This window comes from Lampetra planeri, chromosome 1, assembly GCF_965212315.1.
Source record: "Lampetra planeri chromosome 1, kcLamPlan1.2.h2, whole genome shotgun sequence".
Taxonomy (NCBI): Eukaryota; Metazoa; Chordata; class Hyperoartia; order Petromyzontiformes; family Petromyzontidae; genus Lampetra; species Lampetra planeri.
This window is the reverse complement of record NC_136107.1, coordinates 14,736,416-14,749,314: the sequence shown is the minus strand read 5'-3', so window position 1 is coordinate 14,749,314 and position 12,899 is coordinate 14,736,416. Positions and strand designations below refer to the sequence as shown.

Below are 12,899 nucleotides of genomic sequence, written 5' to 3'. Positions count from 1 at the left end.
AGGCGCTTTGTTTGGTGGGGCTGCTGGTAAGGCCTCACCCCACCTGTTAGTAGCATGCCCTACGTTGAGCAGTAGACGCCAACTCCTTCTCAGAGTGAGGAGCAATTAAGATCATCTGCATACATAACATGGCTGACCAATAGGGAGGAATCCCTTGACAGCACCAGAGCATCGATCAGCCTCCTATTGTATCTTTACCAGGTGTAAATTACTCTGGTATATCCATAAAACACTTATCGGACTGCGTGATTAAATTATGTTAAATAATGTCGCACCCCAAGGGAAACGGAATGGTTCTGACTCCTGGCCACGTAGCTTTACCCAGGCCTTCCCATCATCATGAAGGTACTTAATGATTGTGAGCAGAATCAGGGACCCCGAAAGCATGAAGAATAACCCTGAGCCCTGGCCTATTGATGGACTAATAGGCATTAATCAGATAAATAAAGCAAAAATGTAGGTCCTACATCATTCACATGTACACACATAGATCCCTCGTATAGTCTGAATAGACTGATGGGGCATGTGATGTGAGTGAACACCTATCAAGGCCAAAATAGCACGAGGAGGAAGTTTGTGGTTGATGAGTGAGTGGTAGATGAGTGAGTGGTGGAGTCAGAGAGTTAAAGAGGGTGGATCGTCCCCTCTTCTTGCTGTTACTGAGCTCTCCCCTCTTCGTTGGCGAGGCCTCCAGCGACGCCAATGTCCACTGTGCATGTCCCCCTTCATCAACACGATTGGACACGTCTAACTTAATCTCCTTTATCTTCTTGCGGGCTTTCTTATGTGCGCGCACTTCACTGACACTGGATGGCGGTTTCGACTCGCAGTGATGAGTAATAAATCGCTTTGTAGTTTAAAAAAGATTTGTTAACGACGTAAACAATACTGCAATGGCAGTCAGACTGAAGAACTGCACGCGCACTTTTTATTTTGCGTTGCCCCGCCGTTCGCCCGCGGTAGGAGGCGACGTTGAATCACTACCCATGTGTAGTCATTCATCGGCACTCCCAATCCTGTTAGCGGGTAGCTCCCCCTTCTCGTCAACAGGGGGTGGAAGTGCTATCACGCCAGTGTTAATGACTATGGCCCAAGGGCCCAACGACAATCCCTGGGAAGCGGATCCTGGGACACATTCCCCGGACCCTGGGAGGGGGGACTGGGGGATGATGTCACCTTCCAGAAAATTCTGAAGGGAGGCATGGCTAAGGCGGAGCAAGCCACGAACAAGTATATAATCCGGACCTCTCAAGGGTCCGGCTCGGTCACCTCCAAGTCGAAGACTGAAGACCTGGGCTGAAGTTAGGACCCTGGACCCCAAGCTTCGCCGTCCTTCTAAGGGCCGGAGCTCAGTGAGGCCAGTGGTCAGGACCCGAAGACCCTGGCACGGTTGGGTCAGCATAGCCTCCCCTAGGGCCCCAGCCGGAGGACGGGAGGTTAATGGGGTTCCCAGTGTTAGGGCCTGTGTAGTCCGGAGGCCATACCTCCCCAGGTATCGGGTAAAGGGGCCGCTACCCCTTTGTGTTAGGGACCTTGTATAATAGAGTGCTAATAAATATAATATTGCCTCACAAGATGTGTCTGTCTGTGTGTCTCCATGTCTGTGTTTTGTCTCTTAAATTTAGTTCTACCTGATGACAACTGCATGTGTTGCAATCGAAATGTCGCATTCTATTATTTAATTAATTTTCTTTCTCTGTGACTTTACCAAAAGAAGCAAAGAGTAATTCCTGCAGTCACAAAAGCTTCAAATCAAGTTTACCCATGCATACGCAATGAAGGACTCAAAAGGCGGCAGCTTCTTGGATGAAGTCTATTGTTCATAAGGGAGTTTTTTGGGTTAGATCGCGTAAATATAAACGTGCCTGTTAAACCCGCCACCACCCGACACAGCCAAACTAGGAAGGGTTGTGACATAAACAAAACGTGCCAATTCGCTACGAGTACAGCAACATTTACAATTTGAGTATGACGTATCGCCAGTTATTACAACTGCAATCATCAGGCGACAGCCAAATTTGTGTAGAAATCATCCTGTTTCGGTCTTAAATAAAGGGATAAATGTGATGTTTATTTACGTGACAAACCTTACTCATTGGCTGTGTCGGGTGGTGGCGGGTTTAACGACACATTTATATTTATGCGATCTAACCCAAAAACCTATATTGTGGATGAAATTGGTCGTGAAAGCCTACGTGTTAAACAAAGTTTATTTTCCTTAACAACAACGTCCAGTGCCCACCACCAGCCAACGCCACTCTGATGAGCGTCCCCTCCTCCTCCCCTCTCGCTTCCCTTTTATCATCTTCCCTTCTCCAATCTCCGCCCATGCCTTCCTTCTAACCAATCCCTCTGCTCCCCTTCTAACAGTCCCCAACGGGTCCCTTGCCGCTTTCAAATTTTCCCGCCTTCTCCTTCTTTCAAACCTTCCAACCAATCACCATCTAGTAAGCCACATTCTCGCTATAATTTTGCAGTAGCGTCCCCCCTCGTGCAGGTTATTATGCTTTTTATGATATCCATGTCACCCCCATGTCCTACAAACACGCTATCCAAGGATGCCTAACATCCTTACACATACATGGGTAAGTGATTCATCGCGATTTTGTAGCGAAACAACGTTTAAACGGGCCAAAGTTAAGTGAGGAGTGACTGTAGACCATTTGAGATGTGTGTTTTTATGGTAAATGTGAACTTGTACATGAATAAGTAATATCCGATTACTGTATGTTTTTACTTTGAGATGCTGGTATGATTATGTGGTGTAAAGGTTAGCAGCCTGCGCTTGCGACGCCGAGGCGGTCAACTCGATCTCCAGGTGGTCAACTCGATCTGCCGGTGTGGCAGTTGAAATAAAAGACAGGTTCCATAATTGCCCCCCCCCCCCACCCAGTAGATTAATGAGTACATCACAGTCGATCGGCAGGTCGCGCGTGGTGGGGTAAAGTGGGGGATCTCTCTTCCAAGATGTCTGGCCAGTGTGGAAGAGTAGGCCAAAATAACCTCTAGAGAGGCTCTCTAAAGTCCTAACCAGTGAAGGCCCTTCTGCCGGCAGTGGCGTGAGAAAGCAATTTCAGGGCTGCACATGTACTTATTTGTGCATTTAATTATATTCTGCAAAATGTATTTGCATGCATTCATCAATTGTTCCTGAAATGAGTGACTTTGAATCGCGGTTGACCCAATTTGACCATCATGATTTTTTTAAATCTGTGTGCGCCATTGATTATATTATCACTGCAGGGCTGCTGCTATCAGAAATCACATTGTGTTATTTGAATGCATGGTGATTAGCAACATTGCACGTTCAATTATTACACTCGCAGTCAAAATACCGATTGCTTTCTTTTAAACATTTTATTGAAACGATTTCAGCTGTATACACAGGGAAAGAGCACATCTATGATAATCCACACCTGAGTGTGCAGTCAGCTACGATCATTGATCGCCAACTTGGAGAAGAATGAAAGTGATGGTTAGAAGTGACTCGACCGATGGTGGAAGCTTCGTTTCGTTTTTCTTTTGTGAAACAGCCACAGGCACCGATGACATCAAGTGCCGAACTTTACTTCTCCGTGTGTTTTTCTGACACGATTTGCTCGTTCTCCGTCTCGATGGTCTTAATGAGCACCTTCTTGTTTGTCGAGAATCCGCTGACCTTGCCCCCTGAGATCATACTGGACGACCCCATCTTGCAATGGCCACCTGTGTGCATCACGAAAAGACAAGCGATTATTCCCCTGCATAGTGATACAAATAAAAGTGCCAAGACTTGTTTTCACAAAGGTCCTGAATTTTCAGGTCATTGGTCAATTGCATTGGTAAGTGTTTCATGTGTCAGATGAAGCCGGCTCCACGGAGAAAAGTATTGCATACGAGGAGATAACAATCAAAGCTACGCACAAATGGATGTAATCTACAGGCTGTACTAATATCGTCTAACTGCCTTGCAGCCCAGTTGGTTTGGGAATTTCACAAATTACTGTGATCCACCAATCCTCACCTCCAAAGTTGTTAGATTACATGCATGGATCACCACGCCCAGATATACAAGCTATTCGGGCCAATGCTGCTAGAGAGCATCTATGAAGAGGCATGAGGGGGTGGTGTCGCCAGCATTTTACCTGGCCGTTTTTGTCTCCCCATTGCTGATACGTATAGGCTACGCTAGATGTTTAAGGCTGAATCTTGGGAGTAGCGAGACAGGTTCTGGCCACTCACCACTCATGTCACCTGTGACCAGCAAAGTGCGAGGCCCATTGCTTCACCCCTCCGCACACATGTGCCTTACATGCACTATCCACTATTATCATATAAACATCGGGATGAGTGGATTCACGAGCGGCTATTAAAGAACATCGCATTCACTGACGTGCCAGTTATCTACAGAAAATGTACAGGCCACGTAACGAACCCATTTGGAAAAAGGCACCCCGTGATAGAGTAAAATATAAATTCTATTTCAAAATAAAATAATTAAAAGTAACATATTACATAAAATATATACAAATAAATGTATGTATTTTTTAATTCTTATTTTAATTCAAGTTTGTACAACAGCTTAGGGCTGAATGTTTATTTCCAGGCATAAAAATAAAAAAATATTCCACTGCTGTGTGAGGTTTCTCCATTGCTGTGTCGGTCAAGGGAGTTGATACTTAACCACACCAGTCAATACGTGGTTGTGAAGGGGGGGAGCCCAGGCTCAGTTGAAATCGCATTCGCCACTGATGTTAGCCGTAGCCGTGACTTGAACTCAGCTTGCCAGGTTTGTGTAACGCAGTGCCCAAACCACTGCACCATCGCTCCCCCCAAAATTATATACTAAGTGTTAATATAAGTGTTAATAAGAGTGTATGAAGGGCATGCTGAGCCTTTAACTTGCATACATACTACACAACACATACATTAAATATACTTTACATAAACAGGAACAAGGGAAATGCTCTCCATAACAATAAATTACAAAGTATACGCCTATCACATAATACGTGTGTCTAGATTAATCTATTAGGCAGCTCTTGTCCCGTGAGCCTCTTACACATATAGAGTTCTCAGTGTCAAACCAGCTGCTTTGAGAGTTAATGGAGCTAAAAGGTTTGGCCACCGATTTCTTACTTCACCCATCTCTCCCTCTCTCTGCACTCCATGCATTGCGGCTGACACTTAAATAGGCTAAATCTATACAATTGACTAAATTCCCACGTCATTCTCCACGAGGAACCAACCTCCAACTCCGCACTGTGCCTATGCCCCATCGCGAGAGAACACAGCCAGGAGGAAATATTTTAATTAAACGGACGTTTGCCTGTAATTGCAACTCGACGACTTGTGCTGCAATGGAAGCCAGCTTTGCGAATACAAATGTTTCCAAAAGTCATGGCCTATGACTTTCACCCGTTCACCCGGAATGCACCCGATCTCGTAAGATCTCTAAAATTGAAGGGCAGCCGGATTCCGCATCAGTACTTGGATGAGCGACCACTGAGCACGCGGTGGTGTTGTAGCGGTCTACTGAACAACGCGTTGGCAACCGAGGGCGGTGCTGCTAAAGCCGCTGTTTTACCCGACCCTATTCTCTCACGTCTGGGCTCCCCTGACCCGAGGCAACCTGCACACGTCACGGTACACACATCAAGGGAAACATTGCATGTGCCCAACGAAACAGACTCCTGAACTTTGCACGTAAGCCGGGGTGTAATGGTTCGCAGCACACGGGGCACGCAATGCAGCAAAGGTCGCCGGTTGGATCTTCCGTCGCGGCAGTTTGAACAATGAGCAGGTTTCTGAAATCTCTCCCACCTCTGTCCATCGAGCAGTATACATGGGTGCAACCGTGGTTAAGTCTATCGACAGGTCGCATGCGGTGGGGTAAAGTGTGAGAATTCCCACTTCTTCCAAGAAATCAAGCCAGTGTGAAAGAGTAGACCGAATACTCTCTAGAGTGGGTATCTAGAGCTCCTGAAAGTGGAGCCCCCGCACCGCCAGCAGTGGCGTGAGTGAACAATTGTGGGGAAGTGCCTTTACCACCTTTACTCACACATTGTATCAGCATGATCTGACCTTCCACACGGGCGGAAAAACACTTGATGGTAAACATTTTTGAAAGAGGCGGCTGTACTGCCCTTATGCAGTGAGACTTGTGGGGTGGCGGCGGGGATGGGGGAAGGGTGTTACCAGAGCTGCTGCCAAAGCCTCCGCTGCTGTAGTATTTGATGGAGACGTTGGATGAAGTCGGCACGAGCCCGTCCATGGTGTCGGTGAGACTGAGGGGTGGGATGGGGGGGGGAGAATAGGGAAAAGCAAGTCACATGCAGGACTGGGCTTGGTGCCAGGCGAGAGGGGAGCCGAGTGCATCTTTGCATCTTCAAGCAACTCATCGTCTTTAGAGGGGTGTCCTGGAAAACGTTGATAACACAAAATGCCATTGTGCTTTGGTCTGATGAGCTCAGTTCGTGGGATTAGGGCGAGTGATTTGTTGGCCAGTGCAATTCCTTCCCTTTAGTGTACCCCTTATCCACCACTACTAAAGTATCCACCGTTTTCACTTTGTATATTTTTCTCACATTTAAGGATGGATTTATACAACTTGATAGATCACCATAGCAATTTGGCTAATTGGCACATTCTTTGCAAAAAGACGGGCACAAACGCTTGAACAACACACCAAGCGTACCTGGACTTATTCCCCACTAACCAATTCAAACCCGCGCGCGGGTTGGTCCGTGTCAAGAGACCTCAACGGTATTCCTGCACCCAGCGCACCACTTCCAGCACACCTCTCGCTGCGGTTGTGGCAAATAGTTAGCTGTCTAACTGCAACCTATCAGCAACCCGGAAAAAAATCCGTGGCCGTACCTGACGTCACCACCCTCCAGCAGCTGTTTGTACGTCGCGATCTCCACGTCGAGCTGCGTCTTCACGTCCAGCAGCTCCTGGAAGGCCACCAGCTGGCGCTGCAGCTCGATGCGCGACCGCTCCAGGGTGCTGCTTACGTCCGAGATTGACCCCTGTGCGTTGGAGATCTCGAATCGGAAGCGACCGTCGACTTCCATCAACGTCTGCTGCAGCTGGTTGTGCTGCAAAAAAGAAACAATCGTGAGGACATCATCATCAGAAAATAGCTATCCACTGCTGGATGAATTCCTCCCCACACTATCTAGCAGTGTCATGATGCAACAATACGTCTAGCTTCCTGCACACGAGCAGATTTCATCGCTCCCTATCCCTTGGGGAAACATTCCCAGGCATGTTCACTGCTTTTGACTGCCACTCATGTACTCAATCTTCACCACCAGCCATGATGCCTTTCTCGGGATATGTGCGTACCAATCGTATTCACTTTTCTTAAGGATCAATGTTTTATAATAACTGAAATTGGATAGGGGTGGGAAGGGTGTTCCATTTCATTACTCGTACCTATGACGGGCACGTAGCTGCTATATTACACCCGTATAAAAAACCCCCACAAAGCATGAGCGTAACTTTTCATGAAGGTCAATATCATCAGGTGTAGACGTGTTCGCAGTGTGGTGCGGCTCTACCTTGGACATCAGCCCCTGCATCTCCATCTGCATCTCCTGCATGCTCTTGGTCACCACGGACACCTCGCTGTGTGTCGACTCCACGGCAGAGCTCTTCTCCACTTGCTCCGCTTCGATCTGGCTCACCTGTGTTGTGAACCGAGGCGACGCGCGCCGGGATTAATTTCTCACCAAACATTTTCCGGGTGACCCGCGCGTTGGTAGGAGCCAAAGCTCCTACCAACGCGCGTGCACTAGATGTGGTGTGCCGAGTGTGGAAGTCATTTCTCGGTCGCTGACCCGGTGATATAGGGATGCGCAGCATGTGTAGTCGGTCCTACGATGCAAATCACATGAATGTGCTCGATCTCATCGAAAAATGGTGCATAGTAGGTTTGTAACCTGGTCAGTACTCTATTGGGACTCTATTGGGACTGTAAGGGTGTATAGAAAAAGTCAGTTCTTTTTGTTTAAGATTGTGGTGAATGCTGCGGCCCCTCTAGCGGCCTGAGGGGTTAAGTGAACCCCTTTTACATACAACGTATACGAATCACGGGACTTGGATGCACAAACCGTTTAGCATAGGACTGCTTGGGAATATCACAATACCAGGCCATTGATATTCCCATGCAGTCTTACAAGCTAATCTCCTAAGTGTCTAAGGATGCATCGAATCTTCGCACGCTAAACGATACGTGCATCTATTCGTGTAGGCTGCACACCAGCGTGGGTGTTCACTTGCACGCGCCCGGCCCGCGCGGTTCGTGCGCTTACGTTTCCATCCGTGCGTATTTCCTTTGTGCTGTAGAAATCACCCAACCAAACGGAGGCTCCCTTGATGGACCAGATTTCCAGCTTGTGCACGTGTAATTCTGTAGGTGTCGGGAGGGGTGCCGTGCCTGGCTGCGGAAGTAGTTTTCGGCCTCCTCGCGGTTGCGCGCTGCAATGCTCTCGTAGTCGTCCCGCATCTGCGCCAGCATCCCGGCCAGGTCGATGGAGCGTGCGTCATCCACCTCGATCGTGGCCGAGGAGTCCACCTTGTCGGACTTTGCACCCAGACGTGACAGCTCCTGTGCGCAAACAGCACGATGAGCGCACGGCCACGTGTACGTACGTGCACCACAAAGACAAACATCCCCGTATAGCCTTCAACAGGCTGTTGGGCAAAGTGTTCTTAGCGAGCACAAATTAAGGCTGGTAAGGCACACTGGGCGATGGGTGGCTATAACCACCCCAGTGCCAATGTTTACACACCTCACCAGATACCAATTTAAGGGCTGAGTCGACCTAAGAGAAGCCCACAAATCAGTTCAAATATTCGTCATCTAACTCAGGTCACACACTGACGCACTTGCACGTCAGGACACACAAAGACACACAGAGCCAAGGCCACTCACACACTGAAACTCAGACACACACAAGCGATCTGCTACTCGGTGGAGGTTCCCCACCTCGTCCTGCGAGCGCTTCAGGAACTCGAGCTCCTCCATGAGCATGCTGTACCGGGACTCCAACTCAACCTTCAGCTCGGTGGCGCCGTCCAGGTCCTGCGGGGGAGTCACAATGGAAACTTGTATTCATCTTCGGAAGTCTAGTCTCAGTGCAACTTGCCTCTCTTAGCAAATCACTCCGAATGCACCCGATGATCTCGTCATACCTCAAAAGCTATGCGAAGTTTGAACCCGGTAAGTACAGTACTCCGACGGTAGCCTGCCTTGGGAATACTAGGGGTGTTGTAGGTCTGTGGTTGCGAGCTGGCTACGTACGGTGCGAAATAAGTTCAACATACATACAATAATATGGCATGACACCAATGGATTATTGAATCCATCCGTGCGGGGCTGTGTGTGCGTTGTCCTCTAGTACGACACGTGGTGGCGTGGTTTTTCACGGGCCACTCCGGTTTCTTCCCACAAGTGAGTGCGTCAGCCAACCGGTCTGTGCGGAGATGAAGGTGGCGTTGGTGTGCCGTAGAAGTGGTACCTTGCGCATGTGGCCGATGTCCGTCTCCAGTTGGTACTTGACGCCCACCTCAAACTCAAACCTGTGGCACCGCGGGTACATTGTCAGTCACGGCGTGAACGGCGGTGCACAATGTGGGGTGCGTCGGTGTGTGACTTTGTTTTGATGCGTGGGTGTGCGCACGCGTGGGTTTGTGAATGCGTGGGTGTGTACACGCGTTGAAGTGTGCACGCGTGCGTGTGCGCACGAGTGGATGTGTGCACGGGCAGGCCACGCACTTGGCCTTAACCTCCTGCGCGAAGGCGCGCAGGTTGTCCAGCTCGATCTCCAGGCGCACGTTGTCCAGCACCATCCCGTCCATCACGCCCCTCAGCTCCACGAGCCGCGCCTGCGCGTCCCCCGGCTGCTCCGTGTCCACGGGCTGCACGACCGCGCCGCCCGTCAGCGAGTGAAGCTGCGCCTCCAGCATCGCGTTCTCGTGCTGCAGTTGCTGCACCTTGTTGATGTAGGTCGCGAACCTGAGTCGTGGAGAGGCGACAAGTCGTGCGTGGTTGTGGTATTTGGTGTGCGGTGACGGTATGAAACTAAGAGATGGCGTTGGGTGGTGATGGTTCGGTGGTCATAGTGGGTAGCCCTGGGTAAGATCTCTATAGCTGGTACTTGATTATTGGGTGGCGAGAGTGGTGGTGGTAGTGGGTGGTTGAGTGGGTAGGTGGCAGGTCGTTTTGGTCTTGGGCGAATGGGTGGTGATGGGTGGTGATGGTGGAATGGGTGCATGTTTGTGATTACCAGAGAGGATATACCGATGCAAGCAACTACAGTACCAGGGGGGAATGGAGGCCTTGAGGGAAGCATTGATGCATGGGTCTACCAATAATATATATTTGAAAGGAAACTGCTTTAAATTGTAATGCAACATTTGCAAATGTTCCGCAGACTATTTCTCTCGGCCTTGCAGGACTTCTTGTGGTGCACAGACCATGGGTTGTGATCCACTGCTCGAGAGGGAAGCACTGAAACACGAGTCATTCCGTGTATCGATACACATCGATGCATATTGGCTTCTGGAGGGAAGCGCTGATGCATGGGACCTCTGGTGGGAATTAATGATGCAATAAGAAGCCACGAGAAAGAAATAATACGTGGGTCCTCAGCCACGTTTTAAATATTTACACGAATTAACTTTGTTTAAGATTTATTTACGTAATACACACACGCATGCACCATGTTGTGTCTTATTGTCTGTGGCCAATGTTCACTCGCTTGAAAACGAATCAAGCCGTAATTACATGCTGGAGATGTTTTAAATGGTAGACTTTCTTTGTTCATATTTTTTTCAATCAATGTTCACTCCAATAGGCCATTACCAATTTAATCATAATTTTAAAAATGGGCAAAAACTCCAATCCGCCCTCGTAGAGGCAGAATCCGAAGACATTTCAGCAACACATCTCCAGTTTGACCCGTGTGAGCATACATGGTCAAATAATCCCGGTGACTAATGCGGCTTGAAGATGGCTTTGTCCAGGAGTCGTTTGGAAAAGATCTCTCAAGCATTCGTTACTTTTATTGTCCCGATGGGATAAGTATAGCGCCTCAGGTGGACATGCACATGGTGATCCATTAATAGATGTGCCAATGATTTGTAATGACCCTAGACCTTCTCAACAGGTGACTGCAAAGTATTAAAGTGATGTCTTCATAGCTTATGGGGGAAGAGGAATCAAATATGTAATGAGTGCCTTGAGATTGGTGAAATGCAATGCAGCGGCTTTAAACTAAAAAAAAGATTCCATATTGTTTGTGGGGCACCGAAAAATATATCACCCGTTGAAAACATGAGCATCGAATTGGCAGCAACCTGCAAAATGTAATTATCCAAATGCTGCATCAGCATTCATCATCCAACCTGTCTCACCTCTCGTTGAGTGTGCGGAGAGTCTGCCGCTCCGTCTCTCGGGTCATCATCGGTGGTATGGCTCTCCCTCCTCCCAGGGAGCCCACGGTGCCGCGCATCCCACCCGACACCACGGAGCGTCCCACCTGGAACGAGGCGCTATTTCCGATGTTGCCACCTCCAAACCCGAGCCCACCGCCGCCTCCTCCTCCTCCCAACCCGTAGCCTCCAAACCCGAGCCCACCGCCGCCTCCTCCTCCTCCCAAACCGTATCCTCCAAACCCGAGGCCACCGCCACCTCCTCCCAGAGACAAGCTGCCCAGCCCCAAGCCTCCACCGCCCAGTGCTGCTCCACCTCCGTAGCCGTAGCCTCCTCCACCACCCAGGGCCGCTCCACCTCCACAGCTGAACCCTCCACCGAAGCTGCTGGAGGAGCGCGACATCCCGCCGCCACCTCCGCCTCCGCCCGAGCGCACGCCGCCCAGCCTGGAAACGGTGCTGTAGGTCGTGACGTGCGGGCCCTGGCTCAAGTTGAGACGCGACGCCGTGAATGGCGTGGACGTGGAATGCTCCACGAAGCTCGAATGTACCTTGCTGGTCGACATCGCAATCTATAAGCCCACGCTGCCAATGAGAACTATAAAGATGATGAAGATTACGCTAAGGATGAGACGGCGGAAGACTTAGTACCGTGGAGAGGTCGGTGCTCTCTGGCACGCAGGGTGTGCCTTTTATGCGCGGCTGAATGCGCCGCGGTTGGTGGGTGGAGGAGGAGGAACGATATTTGGCACCGGATTGATGGAAATTTAGGAGGGTGGATGCCGTTTGTAGTTGACAGGCGGGCGGGGTCCGTGTTCTGTGGTGAGGACGACCCGTTCACGAGGAACGATAAATCTGTCATTCCTTCCACGTCCCCCGCAGAAAAAATATACAGAACTTTCACGGCCCAGGTATGAGTGCGCGTGCGAGCATGCTGGTATGCCCTACACCCGGTACCATCAACCCTAACATCGCAGGGATTTACCCAAGCATCACTACTTTGTTTAGCTGTTTATACAAAACTTAAATGTCAATTTCCGCAAACCGTTTAAACTTGCGTGAGACAAAGGTACTTGCGTGCGACAAAGGTACATGCGCACCCTTGTATGTAAAAAGTAAATCGATATATTAAAAAAATCCCACAAGAAGTGCGAAGGCCCTCATTCCACAATGGATTTACAAACGGGCTGTACAAGTGCATATGCCAGTAAACAAATCATCTGGTCTTTATTTACCCGTTTGTCCATCTTCAAATAAAATTCTCATTTTTTATGGGAATATTGTATTATTCAAACAATAATTGCTATGAAGTTAAATAGTTTACACTTAATGTCAGTAAACTAACGTTTGAGCAACCCCATAAAATCTCATAAGCGATTAACAGAATAAATAAGCAAATGACAGACCTCCTCCCTATCGGTCTCTCCACATAAAAAATAAACATTTGCTGAATTATTTACATTCTGTGGGTGCTTTTT

At 49.0% G+C, this 12,899-nt stretch overlaps 1 protein-coding gene across 1 annotated transcript; it reads right to left on the bottom strand.

Moving 5' to 3' along the window:
* Nucleotides 1-3,342: 3,342 nt before the first annotated feature.
* LOC144718851 (keratin, type I cytoskeletal 19-like) lies at nucleotides 3,343-12,125 on the bottom strand. The gene is made up of 9 exons (XM_078594426.1): nucleotides 11,404-12,125; nucleotides 9,764-10,003; nucleotides 9,507-9,567; nucleotides 8,975-9,070; nucleotides 8,423-8,593; nucleotides 7,545-7,670; nucleotides 6,859-7,079; nucleotides 6,178-6,266; nucleotides 3,343-3,705 (listed from the first exon to the last, which is right to left on the bottom strand). The coding sequence occupies exons 1-9, from the start codon at nucleotides 11,985-11,987 to the stop codon at nucleotides 3,566-3,568; spliced, it is 1,728 nt and encodes a 575-aa protein (XP_078450552.1). The 5' UTR covers nucleotides 11,988-12,125; the 3' UTR covers nucleotides 3,343-3,565.
* Between the last annotated feature and the right edge of the window lie 774 nt (nucleotides 12,126-12,899).

Coding starts and splice junctions, on each gene's coding strand:
- LOC144718851 (XM_078594426.1), bottom strand. CDS start 11,987: ATGTCGACCAGCAAGGTACATTCGAGCTTCGTGGAGCATTCCACGTCC. Junction 9,568..9,763: donor GCGCAGGAGGTTAAGGCCAA/GTGCGTGGCCTG, acceptor GCGGTGCCACAG/GTTTGAGTTTGAGGTGGGCG. Junction 3,706..6,177: donor AGGCTTTGGCAGCAGCTCTG/GTAACACCCTTC, acceptor TGATGCACACAG/GTGGCCATTGCAAGATGGGG.